The sequence below is a fragment of the Lissotriton helveticus genome, chromosome 2_1 (genome assembly GCF_964261635.1).
Source record: "Lissotriton helveticus chromosome 2_1, aLisHel1.1, whole genome shotgun sequence".
In the NCBI taxonomy this organism is placed as follows: Eukaryota; Metazoa; Chordata; class Amphibia; order Caudata; family Salamandridae; genus Lissotriton; species Lissotriton helveticus.
The window spans coordinates 383,667,127-383,681,037 of NC_136059.1; the positions used below are offsets into that span (position 1 = coordinate 383,667,127).

Consider the following 13,911-nt stretch of genomic DNA (forward strand, 5'->3'; position numbering starts at 1 on the left):
AGATTTGCTCTCATTACATTTAAGTTGGGCACGGGCTAGCCAACGAAAAACCGATGATAGACAAAATTGAGCTCTCGACGTGTCCAAGTTGTTTTTTGACCATGTGAACAGAAGTTGTGTGTCATCGGCGTAGGCCATAATTTTTGCTCCCAGCTGTTCTGCAAGATAAATGAGAGGGGTCATATATATATTAAAAAGCAGGGGGCTAAGGGTGGAGCCCTGTGGAACACCAGTTGTAAGTTTTTTGGGAGAGGAGGCAAAGGGCGACATCCACACTTGCTGAGATCTATTATCCAAAAAAGATGTCAGCCAGTCAAGAGCGGCGCCAGTTATGCCTATGGCCGCTAATCTAGTAAGTAAGAGGGAGTGAGGAACCGTATCGAAGGCGGCAGAGAGGTCCAATAAAATCAGAGCCGCTCTGCCACCTCCGTCCAGACATTCCCGGATAGCCTCAGAAACTTCAACTAAAGCCGTCTCTGTGCTGAAGGCTGCTCTAAAGCCTGATTGCGCTGGGTGAAGAGCCTGAGAGCTTTCAACAAATTTGTCCAGCTGTGTAAAAGCAACCTTTTCGCATATCTTTGCCAGGGCCGGCAACAATGATATGGGCCGGAAGTTAGCGGAGACCGTAGGGTCTAAGCCATTTTTTTTTAAAAGTGGTAGCAGTTTGGCCTGCTTCCAACATGCCGGAACAGTGGCAGTGGAGAGAGAGAGGTTGATAATGTGTGTCACCTCATGTCCGACTGTATTAGCCAGGCCTGCAAGAACTCTGGCAGGGCAAGGGTCAGAGGGGGATCCTGATTGTAGAGTAGCAAGAATTTTAACAACGTCTGTTTTATCAACTGGAGTAAAATGGGCAAACTGATCCGTAGGGACAGGCATAGTATGGGATGGGATAATCATTAAGGGTGAAAAATTATTACATACAGTGAGTAGATCGTCTTGAATTTTGGCGATTTTGTCCACGAAGAACACAGAGAGTTCTTCACACCATTTGACCGAAGAGGTTAGAAGGGGTTGAGCAACACATGGTGAAACAAAGCTTTTGACAATAGCAAAGATTTCCCTGCTATTGTTGTTAGCCTTGGTTATTCGCCCATCGTAGTATAGACTTTTTGCCGATTTAATCGCTGCGTAGTACCTCTTTTGTGCCGTCCTCAGTTCTTTCTTAGCCTCAGGGAGATAGGCTTGTCTCCAACGTCTTTCAAGTTTTTTGCAGCCTGATTTAAGATCGCGGAGAGTGTTAGAAAACCAAGGTTTAGAAGGGGTAGAGCGCACTCTACAAACACGGCCTGTTTTTATTGATGCAGCAGCTCCACATTCAATCCATGAGTTGAAAGAACTAACGGCTGACTAAATTTCAGAGGGGAGAGTAAGGCGAGAGTTATCTAGTTGATCACATAAAATGTCTATATTAATTTTCTGTGTATGAGCAGCTGAATGATTGGTCTCAGCGGGGCGGGATAAGGGCCAGGTGAACCGAATCAGCATATGGTCAGACCAGGTCACTATTTCAGGGTGAGTCATATTTATATCAAAATTAGTGCATACTAGGTCAAGAACATGTCCCCCAGAATGAGTAGGAGCCTTAACCCACTGTTTTAGCTGGGCCATAGCAAAAGCATCATTTAACCGAACAGTATCAGGAAGATCTAGATGATCCACATGAATATTAAAGTCCCCCAAAAGGAGATATCTAGAGTATTTCAAGGCCCGTGGGACTATCATGTCCTCTAGTGCCTCTAGAAATTTACCTGCATGGCCAGGTGGCCGGTACACCAAAGTTCCCCCTAAGGTAAAATGTGCCCCCAAAGATAGGGAAAAGTGGAGCAGCTCAGCATCAGCTGGGGGGCCCAGAAGATCAAGAGAGAGTGTCCATTTTTCTCTAAAAATGGCTGCTATGCCACCTCCTCTGCCTAAGGGGCGATCTTGTCTAGTGATTTTAAAGCCACGTGGAATAGCAAAATCGACCGCTGGATTGCATGTCTCATTAAGCCACGTTTCTGTGACAAAGAGAAGGTCAAACTCATTATCACTTAGTAATTCAAATATGTCATTAGAGTGCTTGACCATTGATCTAGCATTGATCAAGCCAGCACGAATACATGACGTATCGATGGGAAGCTGGATAGGACCAGTTAGAGTAGGCTGAAAGCGAAATTTGCATGCTTGACAGATCGGCCGAGAGTTATCGACCAGCTCCCAACGATCCCTGCAGGGGCAGGAGTTCGCACTAAGTGCCAAGAGATACTCACGGGAGTAGCGAACTCTGGACCTGTCAGTAGATGGAGGAGCACCGGCAGGGGGGCTGGCGCTGGCCACGTCCAGGACACGGACGGGCACAGACGGGCCCTCCTTTGGTGCTCCTTCGTCGCGCAGACGGCGCGCCCGCTGCGCGTGGCCGCTGCGCGTCCTAAGGAGCATGGCTGATTATAGACAGGAGCCCCAACCTCCGCTGGACCGCTAACTCAGGTCCGGCAGGGTCCGACCCACACTAAAGATGGCGGCCGACCTAGCCCTCCACAGCAAACGGCACGTGAAGCCGCGGTGGAACGGGGCTTAGGGGGACCACAGTCAATGAAAAGCAAGTAGCGGTAGGTTTCTAAATGAGCACACAATATTAAACACAGTAATGGTTAAAAGTATTTAAGAGTTTAAAAAACGAGTCAGTTCAAATGCATCAGAAGGAATAAGGTGCAAGCAGAGGAGAGCCCTCGCAATCTGCTCCCCTTTCTCAAGCGTTGTGCCGAGGTACTGCCACTGCCTCTACACAAACGCACTGCCCCACGAGCGTCAGTTCTAATTATAGACAGGAGCCCCAACCTCCGCTGGATTGCAATGCAATAGGTCTTGCATTTACGAGAGTGCCATTATCAAACCATACAGTGTAAACACCCAGGCACTGTCACAGCATCAACTTTTTTTTTGCTTAATGACTTTTTCACAACCATTTTATGAATGAGTTTGTATTTGTGAGGCCAGTAAAAAAATATATACCTTGGAAATGTAGACCGACTTATTTCTACTATAAAAAATGTAACGTGCTACAATGGAACAGAGATTCAGCCCAATTACTGGAAAGTGCATTTATTTGTTGCAGACATAATATAAATGATTGTGGGTGTGCAGATGCAGGTCAGAACATTGTGTGGAATCACTAACTCATTGTTGTAGAGTTTAGAGAGCAACTCTATGACAAGACTTTCCTGAGCTGACAGAAGCTTTCTTTGTGGTTTTTTTGACAAAGAAATAAAGAAGCCTGATACCCAACAAATATGCACGACGCACAAATATACTATACATCCACAGTATTCTAAGAAAAATATATGCTTTCACCTAAAACACAATTGGTAACTGAAAAAAATCAATCAAAAGTCACTTAGAGTAAGTAGTAGGAAAAAGGTGAGACAAATGTTTAGATTGAGTATGTCATTACCAGATGGATGGCCACTGAAATAATAAAAGGCAACCACTTCAACCTGCCCCAGACAAGTGTCTCCATGATATTCTGGTATCATATAATGTTCCTGAAAGTAATTTAGTTACAACTGAAACAAGCACTGGCAAAGACAATGGGTCATTCCTTGACCAGCGGCTGCGGTGATTTTTTTTTAAAATTGTAAGTATATTCCACACAACACATGCAACTGCCTACAAATTGTGGCCATATTCCTCTAATAAAAATGTGATTTTTGTATGTGTGTGTACACCTGGGATCAGGGAAAATGGCAAGCGAGCCAATAGCTGAAGTTCCCCATGCTGAAGCAAAATGTGAATGACAGTTGAACAGACCAATAAAATAGGAAACCCCTGAACATATGTCTATATGGATGTATTTTTTAAAATGTTTTTATATTACATGAGGCTGGCAAAACGGCTTGACCTTTTTTTAGGTCAAACTTTTAAGCATGCTTGCCAAAATAATTTATTCTTATCAAAAATACTAGGCAGTGAAATTCTGTTGTATTTTCATTAGAGCAAAATATGTGTTTCACTGCCAATGTGTGTATGCTCTTTGATTGTGTTGTTGTAGCGTTACTCTCGTCATGTTTTGCAGTTGTAGTACTCGATGCTGTGGGACACCTATTTGTAAGTGAATAAATATAGCTTGTTGCTGTAGTAGCTGAACGGATACTTGGAGCCATAGCCACTAAAGCCTAATATTTCTGAATTAATTATTATATGATGTGTTTGTTCCATTCAAAAGTCCTCTCTGTGAGTTATTAAATAAAGTATGATTTTTTTGTACTATTTCTTAACTTTTATTTTTAACACTGCCCCATGCATCGCTTTTACATCAATAGAGACCGCATCCCTTTCCTTAGACGAGGTGCGTCTAAAGAAAGGGGCACAGCCACCATTAAAGTGAAACCGCCGCATGGATTGCTTTTACAAAAAAAGCATTTGTTTGTCAAGTTGACAAACAAATGCTATTTTTTGGAAATGCTTCCTAAACCGTACTTTCACTTTAATGGCACCCGCGCTCCTTTCTTTAGACACTGCTCGTCTAAGGAAAGGGGCACAGCCAACATTAAAGTGAAAGCGCCGTATGGCCGCATTTTCAAACAAGCATTTGCAATGCAATAGGTCTTGCATTTACGAGAGTGCCATTATAAAACCATACAGTGTAAACACCCAGGCACTGTCACAGCATCAACTTTTTTTTTTGCTTAATGACTTTTTCACAACCATTTTATGAATGAGTTTGTATTTGTGAGGCCAGTAAAAAAATATATACCTTGGAAATGTAGACTGACTTATTTCTACTATAAAAAATGTAACGTGCTACAATGGAACAGAGATCAGCCCAATTACTGGAAAGTGCATTTATTTGTTGCAGACATAATATAAATGATTGTGGGTGTGCAGATGCAGGTCAGAACATTGTGTGGAATCACTAACTCATTATTGTAGAGTTTAGAGAGCAACTCTATGACAAGACTTTCCTGAGCTGACAGAAGCTTTCTTTGTGGTTATTTTGACAAAGAAATAAAGAAGCCTGATACCCAACAAATATGCACGACGCACAAATATACTATACATCCACAGTATTCTAAGAAAAATATCTGCTTTCACCTAAAACACAATTGGTAACTGAAAAAAATCAATCAAAAGTCACTTAGAGTAAGTAGTAGGAAAAAGGTGGGACAAAATGTTTAGATTGAGTATGTCATTACCAGATGGATGGCCACTGAAATAATAAAAGGCAACCACTTCAACCTGCACCAGACAAGTGTCTCCATGATATTCTGGTATCATATAATTTTCCTGAAAGTAATTTAGTTACAACTGAAACAAGCACTGGCAAAGACAATGGGTCATTCCTTGACCAGCCGCTGCGTTGATTTTTTTAAAAATTGTAAGTATATTCCACACAACACATGCAACTGACTACAAATTGTGGCAATATTCCTCTAATAAAAATGTGATTTTTGTATGTGTGTGTACACCTGGGATCAGGGAAAATGGCAAGCGAGCAAATAGCTGAGGTTCCCCATGCTGAAGCAAAATGTGAATGACAGTTGAACAGACCAATAAAATAAGAAACCCCTGGACATATGTCTATATGGATGTATTTTTTTTTAATGTTTTTATATTACATGAGGCTGGCAAAACGGGTTGACTTTTTTTAGGTCAAACTTTTAAGCATGCTTGCCAAAATAATTTATTCTTATCAAAAATACTAGGCAGTGAAATTCTGTTGTATTTTCATTAGAGCAAAATATGTGTTTCACGGCCAATGTGTGTATGCTCTTTGAATTGTGTTGTTGTAGCGTTACTCTCGTCATGTTTTGCAGTTGTAGTACTCGATGCTGTGGGACACCTATTTGTAAGTGATTAAATATAGCTTGTTGCTGTAGTAGCTGAATGGATACTTGGAGCCATAGCCACTAAAACCTATTATTTCTGAATTAATTATTATATGATGTGTTTGTTCCATTCAAACGTCCTCTCTGTGAGTTATTAATTAAGTATGATAGGAAGCAACTCTATAGGACTCACACCTAAAACAGGTCAGAATGTAAAAGTAACTACTCTATGCCAACAATTACGTTTTCTTAACTTTGCAAACAAAACAAACCTCTTACACAAAAGCTGTAAAACCCCATAAAGAGACAAAGCAATGTGTCTGAAAGGAAAATCGGATTGTAGACAATAGGAAAAGATTTTCGTAACTTTTCGACTTCTAACTGGACTATGTGTGTGGCTGGTAAAATATAGCGTGGAGAAGTGGGGCTCACCGATTAGAGCGGAAGACCCTGAGGCAGAGGTCTGGCTCGGGACCAGGGTTCAATTCCTGACGCGGCAGGGTCTTGTGCTCAATGTCCACGGACTCGATAATTCTCGCCTCGGTGCCTAATCTAATCATGGGTCCCACTCTGCAACTCTGGGCAATAGCTTGCTTAATCTCCACATCGGCCTTGAAAGCGCTAGGATGCTTGGCTTCACCTTGGGGGTGCCCAGTAGGGAGCATCTCACAGGGAAACCCAGGAAGGGTTCCACAGCGGTATACAGCGCCAGGATGCCTGAAAGGTGATAGTGCGCATTACAAGTATACATACATTTACATTTACATTTACATTATTCATTACATTATATGCAACAGGGTATAAATAAAGAAGCACTGTCAAAGACAATGGGTTATGCTTTAATGTGCTAACACTTGAAAACACAGGCATGCACAAATACCCATACACTATTTGTGTTTTGTCTCTGTATGTGTTCTCATTGTAACAAATTGATCTCTTGTTACAAGTCCCAAAGAGTAATCAAGAACACAATGGGGTCTATTAGTATGTCGGGCGGATTGCCACCGCCTGCATGTCAATGGCAATCCGCCCATCATTTTCCTCCGCCCGCATCCCATTTTCCCCTGCCATATTACGATGGCAGGGGGTACCCAGATGGACGGAAAGACCGCCTGCCGGTTTTCCACCGGTCGACGAGTCGACCGGGCGGAAAAGGGGCTATATATGGTGGCGGTGTCTGCAAGACACTCTCATCCATATTACAAATCAGGCGGAGATGTGCCTTTCCATGGCGGCGGAAAGGCATGCGGTCTCTGAATGTGGGGGCCTGTTGCAGGCCTCGGGGTAATGGGGGTTGCACATGGGGGGTACCTATGGTACCCCCCTGCATTTGCATGCACAACGTGGCAGACACCATGCCAAAGCATTGTGGCGGGCGGTGCTGTGTGCAATGCCCAACACAATGTTGTGGATGGGGGATGCCACCGTGGCGGTGGCATCCTAATTGCCGGTGTGGGACCCCCCACCACTGGCGGCTGGTCCCACCACCGCTAGGGGGGCAAAGTTCGACAGATGTAACATACAAGAGTGCTTAAGGTCACATTCACAGCCTCTTTTGGTGGTATGGGTGAAAATATTAATTCAAAAATTAAATTAAAACAATACGAAGCAAACTTACCAGTGTCACATTTGAATTTATTTTTGCAGTCCACTTCTTCTATGTTGCAAAGTTTGGATGGAATACACTTCCGGGACTCAACAAACTCTTCAGTACAACTGTGACCTCCAAACTGAGATGGGCGTAAAAGTGAACGAACCCGGAACTGAAAAGAGAGAGGAGCTGGCTGAGTCAGCATGTAGTTTGCCATGTTTAACTCCTTGCAGAGTGTTTCTCAATCATAACTGAATTGATTCATTCATGTTGAGGCTATTGTGATTCATGAGCTGTTTCATGTCTCTATATTGTGATCAAATGGATTCACTCACGCGCTTAATCTCACTGTTTATGCTTAATACACTTGCCTCCTGTTTGTAATCAATATTTAGAAAGATTGAAAAACAGATTTTCAATGAATATGAAGCGAACCTTCACAAAGCTATTTGCCTATAAGTGTGATTTACTGACACATTTGTGAGTTTAAACCATGTTCTGAATTTCCAAAGTTCGGTTTGCGTTTGTAAAATATTTTACTTACTCATCAAACGTTTTTGTGTAGGTAAATCTACCCACATGGGTGGAGAAATGGGGCGTTTAAGGGCCAGAACGCCCTATGAATTTGAACACACAAAAAATCGCAAACTCGTTTCCGACCCGTTCTCGTGATGAAAAATGTCAGATTTGTATTTCTGTTTTGTGTGTGACACGGGTTAATTTGGAATCGATTATTTTTTTCGGTGCAGTAAAAGCTATCACTATACTCAAACTGTGTCTATTTTTGGGTGAAAAGGAGAAATACTAAGAACCAATGACTGTCTTTTTATTTAGTGACAAAAAAACCCCCCACTTATAAATGAATGTTGAATATCTTTTATTGAGAAGTAAAACGCAAAGATAATGGCACATAATTTTCAAAGGAATTGTAGCAGCAGCGTTTTTAAATTAACATTCGACAAGGATAGGCACATAGGGCCATATGTATCAAAGTATCAAAAAGTCGTTTTGCGATTCTCAAATAGCGTTTTTTTGCTAATCACTATTTGAGAATAGCAAAATGCTATGTATGTACGATTTGCAATAAATTTTGCGAATCCTACATATTCCTTAATTGCGAATCGCAAATTGCGATTCGCAATTAAGGAATACCTCCCCATTCATTCCTATGGGCCTAGAGGCCCATAGGAATGACTGGGAAGACATTCTCAATTTGCGATTTGCAATTAGCGAATCGCAAATTGAGAATGCAATTTCAAGGGTGCAGGGGTGTCAAAAGGACACCCTGTTGCACCCCTGAAATAAGCATGGATGCACATGTGGCGCTCATACATGCCCTAAGGGCATGTATGTGCTTCACATTGCACTTTGAAAAATGCAAAAAAGTGAATTTTTCAAAGAAATCGCAAATTACCACCAACTTGAAGTTGGTGGTAATTTGCGATTCCTTAAGGCCAAATTGTACTTTTTTGGTGCTTCTTACATTGCATTTAAGGAATCGCAAAATTTGCGATTCCTTAAATGCAATCGCAAAATAAGGAATCGCAAATTTTGCGATTCCTTATTTTGCCTTAAAACTTACCATTTGGCAAAATTGCGTTCGCAAACGCCAAAATTCTGCAAATTTCGGCGTTTGCGAATGCAATTTTGCTTGATTCATATGGCCCTAAATCTTTTAGGCTGCTCTATGTAGAATCCCTCCTGCTCATACATATTCCCTATATGTTTAGCCGGAGTAAAGTACTAGCATTGGCAAAGGCAATAGGTCTCGCCTATAGAAGATCTTTTGGCAATGTGTTTTTGTCATGTTATACACCAGTGTGGCTAAAAGTTAGTTGTGTCGCATGTTGCAGGGTGGATTGGGGGAGTAGATTCTCATAGAGTGGATTTGTTGGAGTACCGTGTTGCAGAGTGGAGTAGAGGGAGCAGAGTGTCATAGAGTTGAGAAGAGGGGAGTAAACTTCAATGGTTCATTGGCATAGAGTGTTGTAGAGTGCAGTGGCATAGAATGGAGTGACGTGGGGTGGGGTGGAATAGGGCAAAGTTGTTTTAAAGTGGATTGAGGTAGAGGGGTGGATCGGATTGGACTGGAGTGGGGTGGATTGGACTGGAGTAGGGTGGATGGGCTGAGGTGGGGTTCATGGATTGGAGTGGGGTGGGTTGAACTGAGGTGTGGGATGGACTGAAGTGGGGTGGGGTAGATTGGATTTGGGTAGAGTGGGGTGGATTGGAGTGGGATGGGGTAGAGTAGGGTTGGGTTGAGTAGGGTGAATTTGTGTAGATTGGGGTGGGGAGGATTGAAGTGGAGTGGATTGGAGTGAAGTGGACTGGAATGGGGTGGATTGGATTTAGGTGGGGTGGACTGGATTGAGAAGGATTGAATTGGGGTGGGGTGGATTGGAATCAGGAAGGGGGATTAGAGTGAGGTGGATTTTTTGGAGTGGGTTGCGATGGGGTGGATTGGACTGGAGTGGAGTGGACTAGATTTGTGTGGACCAGATTTGAGTTGGGTGGATTGTGGTGGATTGGGGTGGACTGGACTCAGTGGGTTGGATTGGATTGGATTGGAGTGGGGAGGATTGGAGTTGGGAGGATTGGAGTCTGGAGGATTGGATTGGTGTGGAGTGTGGTGGATTTGATTGGAGTGGGGTGGATTAAGGTGCTTTGGAAAGGGCTGGATTGAAATTTACTGAAGTGGGGTGGATTAAGATCCATTGAATTTTAGTGGAATGGGTTGGAGAAGGGTGCATTGATTGGAGTGGGTGGATTGAAGTGGGGTGAGCTGAATATATTGCACTGGAATAGAGTGGGGTGGATGATAGTACAGTGAGGTGGACTGGAATACAGTGGGGTGGTTTGGAGTGGGTTGGGTTGGATTGGAGTGGGGTGGATTAAAGGAGGGTGTATTGAAGTGGGGTGGATTGGGGTGGGGTGGATTGAAATAGAGTGTTGTGGAGTTGCCTACAGTGAGGTGGGGTGGACTAGTTTGGAGTGAGGTGAGGTGGATTGGATTGGATTGGGTTGGACTGGATTGGCGTGGGGTGGATTGGAGTGGGGTGGAGTGGAGTTAGGTGGATTGGCATAGGAAGGATTAGAGTGGGGTTTATTGTATTGATGTGGGTTGTATTGCATTGAGGCGGGGTGTATTGGAGTGAGTGGGGTGGATTAGTTTCAGTGGATTGGATTTGGGTGGGGTGGATTAGAAGGAGGTGGGGTGTATTAGCGTTCGGTGGATTAAAGTGGGGTGCATTGGGTGGATTGGATTGGAGTGAACTGGACTGGATTTGAGTGGACTGGACTGAAATGGGGTGGATTGGACCAGAGTGGGTTGGATTAGACTGGAGTGGGTTCGGTTGGATTGGAGTGAGTTGGACTGGAGTGGGTTCGGTTGGACAGGAGTGGGGTGGATATGATTGAAGTGGGGTGGATTGAATTGGATTAGAGTGGGGTTGTGTGGATTAAGGTGGTTTGGAGTTGGGGTGGGTTGGATTCGTTGGGGTGGATTATGGTGGAGTGGAGTGGATTGCACTGGGGTGGATTAAGATGGATTAGATTAGAGTGGGATGCATTGGAGTGGGGCGGGGTGGGTGGATTGGGTTGCAGTGGACTGGAATGGGTTGCAGTGGACTGGATTGGAGTGGGGTGGGTTGGGTTGGAATAGGGTGGAATGGATTTGAGTGGGTGGATTGGTATGGATAGGGTTGGCCTTGAATGGGTTGGATTGGAGTGTGGTTGATGGATTGGAGAAGGGTGGATTCTTTGGAGTAAAGTGGGTTGAACTGGAATGGGGTGGATTGGAATAGAATGGGGTGAATTTGACTGGAATGGGGTGGACTTGACTGGTGTGTGGTGGATTGGGGTGGGTTGGAATGCAGTGGGGCAAATTGGACTGGAGAGGTGTGGATTGGATTGGAGTGGGATGGATTGTGGTGTACTGGACTGGAGAGGGGCAGATTCAATATGTGTGAGGTGGATTGGAAGGGGTATATTGAATTGGGCTTGATTGGGGTGGATTGCATTGGTGTGGGGTGAATCGGAGTGGAACGTATTTGAGTGGGGTAATTGGGATAGAGTGGGGTGGATTGGATTGCAGTGAGATGGAAATGATTAGTGTGAGGTAGATTGTTGTGGAGGGGATCAGATTGGATTGGAGAGGGGTGTTGTGGATTGAAGAGGGGTGGATATAATTGGAGTTGGGAAGATTGAACTGGAGTGAGGTGGATTGGGTTGGAGTGAGGCAGATTGAGTTGGGGTGGGACAGACTGGATTGGAGTGAGGTGGATTGTTTTGGAGGGGGCATATTGTTTTGGTTTGGAATGAGGCAGATTGTTTTGGATTAGAGTGGGGCAGATTGTTTTGGATTGGAGTGGGGCAGGATGTTCAAAACAATCTGCCCTATTCCAATCTGCCCCACTCGAATCCAAAACAATCTGCCCCACTTCAATCCAAAGCAATCCACCTCACTCCAATAAAGAGCAATCTTCCCTACTCCAATCCAACACGATCTGCTTCACTCCAATACAAAACAATCTGCCCGACTCCAATCCAAAAGAATCAACCCCACTCCAATCCCCAAAAATCTGCACCACTCAATCCAAAGCAATCTGCCCTACTCCAATACAAAACAATCTGCTCCAAAACAATGTGCCCAACTCCAATAAAAAAATCTGCCCAATCCAAAACATTCTGCCCCATCCATTCCAAAACAATCTTCCCCACTCCAATCTGAAACATTTTACCCCATTCCAATCCGAAACATTCTGCCCCACTCCAATCCAAAAGAATCTGCCCCACTCTAACCCAAAACAATCTGCCCCACTTCAATCCAAAGCAATCCACCTCACTCCAATAAAGAACAATCTTCCCTACTCCAATCCAACACAATCTGCTTCATTCCAATACAAAACAATCTGCCCCACTCCAATCCAAAAGAATCAGCCCCACTCCAATCCCAAAAAATCTGCCCTACTCCAATACAAAACAATCTGCCCCACTCCAATCTGAAACATTCTGCCCCACTCAATCCAAAAACATCTGTCCCATGCCAATCCACCCACTCCAATCCAAAACAATCTGCCCCACACCAAACCAAACAATCTGCCCCACACTAGTCTAAAACGATCTGCCCCACTGCAATCCGAGCTACCTCACTCCATCCCAAATAACACCCCTACAATCCATTCCACAAAACACCAATCCAAATCAGACCAATCCAATCTACCCTACTCCAATCCACCCCATCCCAATCTGCCCCACTGCAATGTGCCCAACTCCAATCCAAAACAATCTGCCCCAATCCAAAATAATATGTCCCACTCCAGTCTGCCCCAATCCAAAACAACCTACCCACTCCAATCCAAAACTATCTGCACCACTCTAATCCTCAGCAATCTGCCCCATTCTAATCCAACACAATCTGCCCCTTCTAATCCTAAACAATCTGCCCTACTCCAATCCAAAACAATCTGCCTCACTCCAATGCAAACCAATCTTCCCCAATCCCAAAAAATCTGCCCCACTCCAAACCAGGACAATCTGCCCTACTCCAATCCAAAACAATCTGCTCCACTCCAATAGAAAACAAAGTGCCCCACTCCAATCCAAAAGAATCTACAGTGCCCACTCCAATCTACTCCACTCCAATCTAAAACAATCTGGACCAGTCCAAACCCAAACAACATCACCAAAACAATCTGTCCCACTCCAATCAAAACCATCTGCCCTTCTTCAATCTGCCCCATCCCAATCCGAAATAATCTGTCCAACCCCAACCCAAAACAATCTGCCCCATTCCAATCCACAGCAATCGGTACCACTCTAATCTAAAGCAATCCGCCCACTCCAATCTGCCGTACGCCAATCTACCCAATCCAGTACAAAACAATCTGCCCTACTCAAAACCAAAAACATCTTCCCCACTCTAATCCAAAACAATCAGCCACATTCAAAAACAATCTGTCCCCCTCCAATTCAAATCAATCTGCCCTATTCCAATCTGCCCCACTCCAATCCAAAACAATCTGCCCACTCTAATCCAAAATAATCTTCCCCACTTCAATCCAAAACAATCCACCTCACTCCAATAAAGAACAATCTGCCCTACTCCAATCCAACACAATCTGCTGCACTCCAATACAAAACAATCTGCCCCACTTCAATCCAAAAGAATCAGCCCCACTCCAATCCCAAAAAATCTGCACCACTCCAATCCAAAACAATCTGCCCTACTCCAATACAATACAATGGGCTCCAATACAATGTGTCCAACTCCAATAAAAACAATCTGCCCCAATCCAAAACATTCTGCCCCATCCATTCCAAAACAATCTGCCCCACTCCAATCTGAAACATTCTGCCCCACTCCAATCCTAAACATTCTGCCCCACTCCAATCCAAAACAATGTGCCCCACTCTAATCCAAAAGAATCAGCCCCACTCCAATCCCCCAAAAATCTGCACCACTCCAATCCAAGACAATCTGCCCTACTCCAATACAAAACAATCTGCCCCACT

The 13,911-nt window shown here is 44.0% G+C and overlaps 1 protein-coding gene across 1 annotated transcript in view; it reads right to left on the bottom strand.

Annotated features, from left to right (window-relative positions):
* The window catches only part of LOC144817999 (complement component C6-like), a 652,704-nt gene that overhangs the window by 456,216 nt on the left and 182,577 nt on the right, over positions 1–13,911 (bottom strand). The window contains exon 4 of the mRNA XM_078675004.1: positions 7,426–7,570. Coding sequence (XP_078531130.1) covers positions 7,426–7,570 — 145 coding nt within the window. The remainder of the gene's footprint in view (positions 1–7,425; positions 7,571–13,911) is intronic.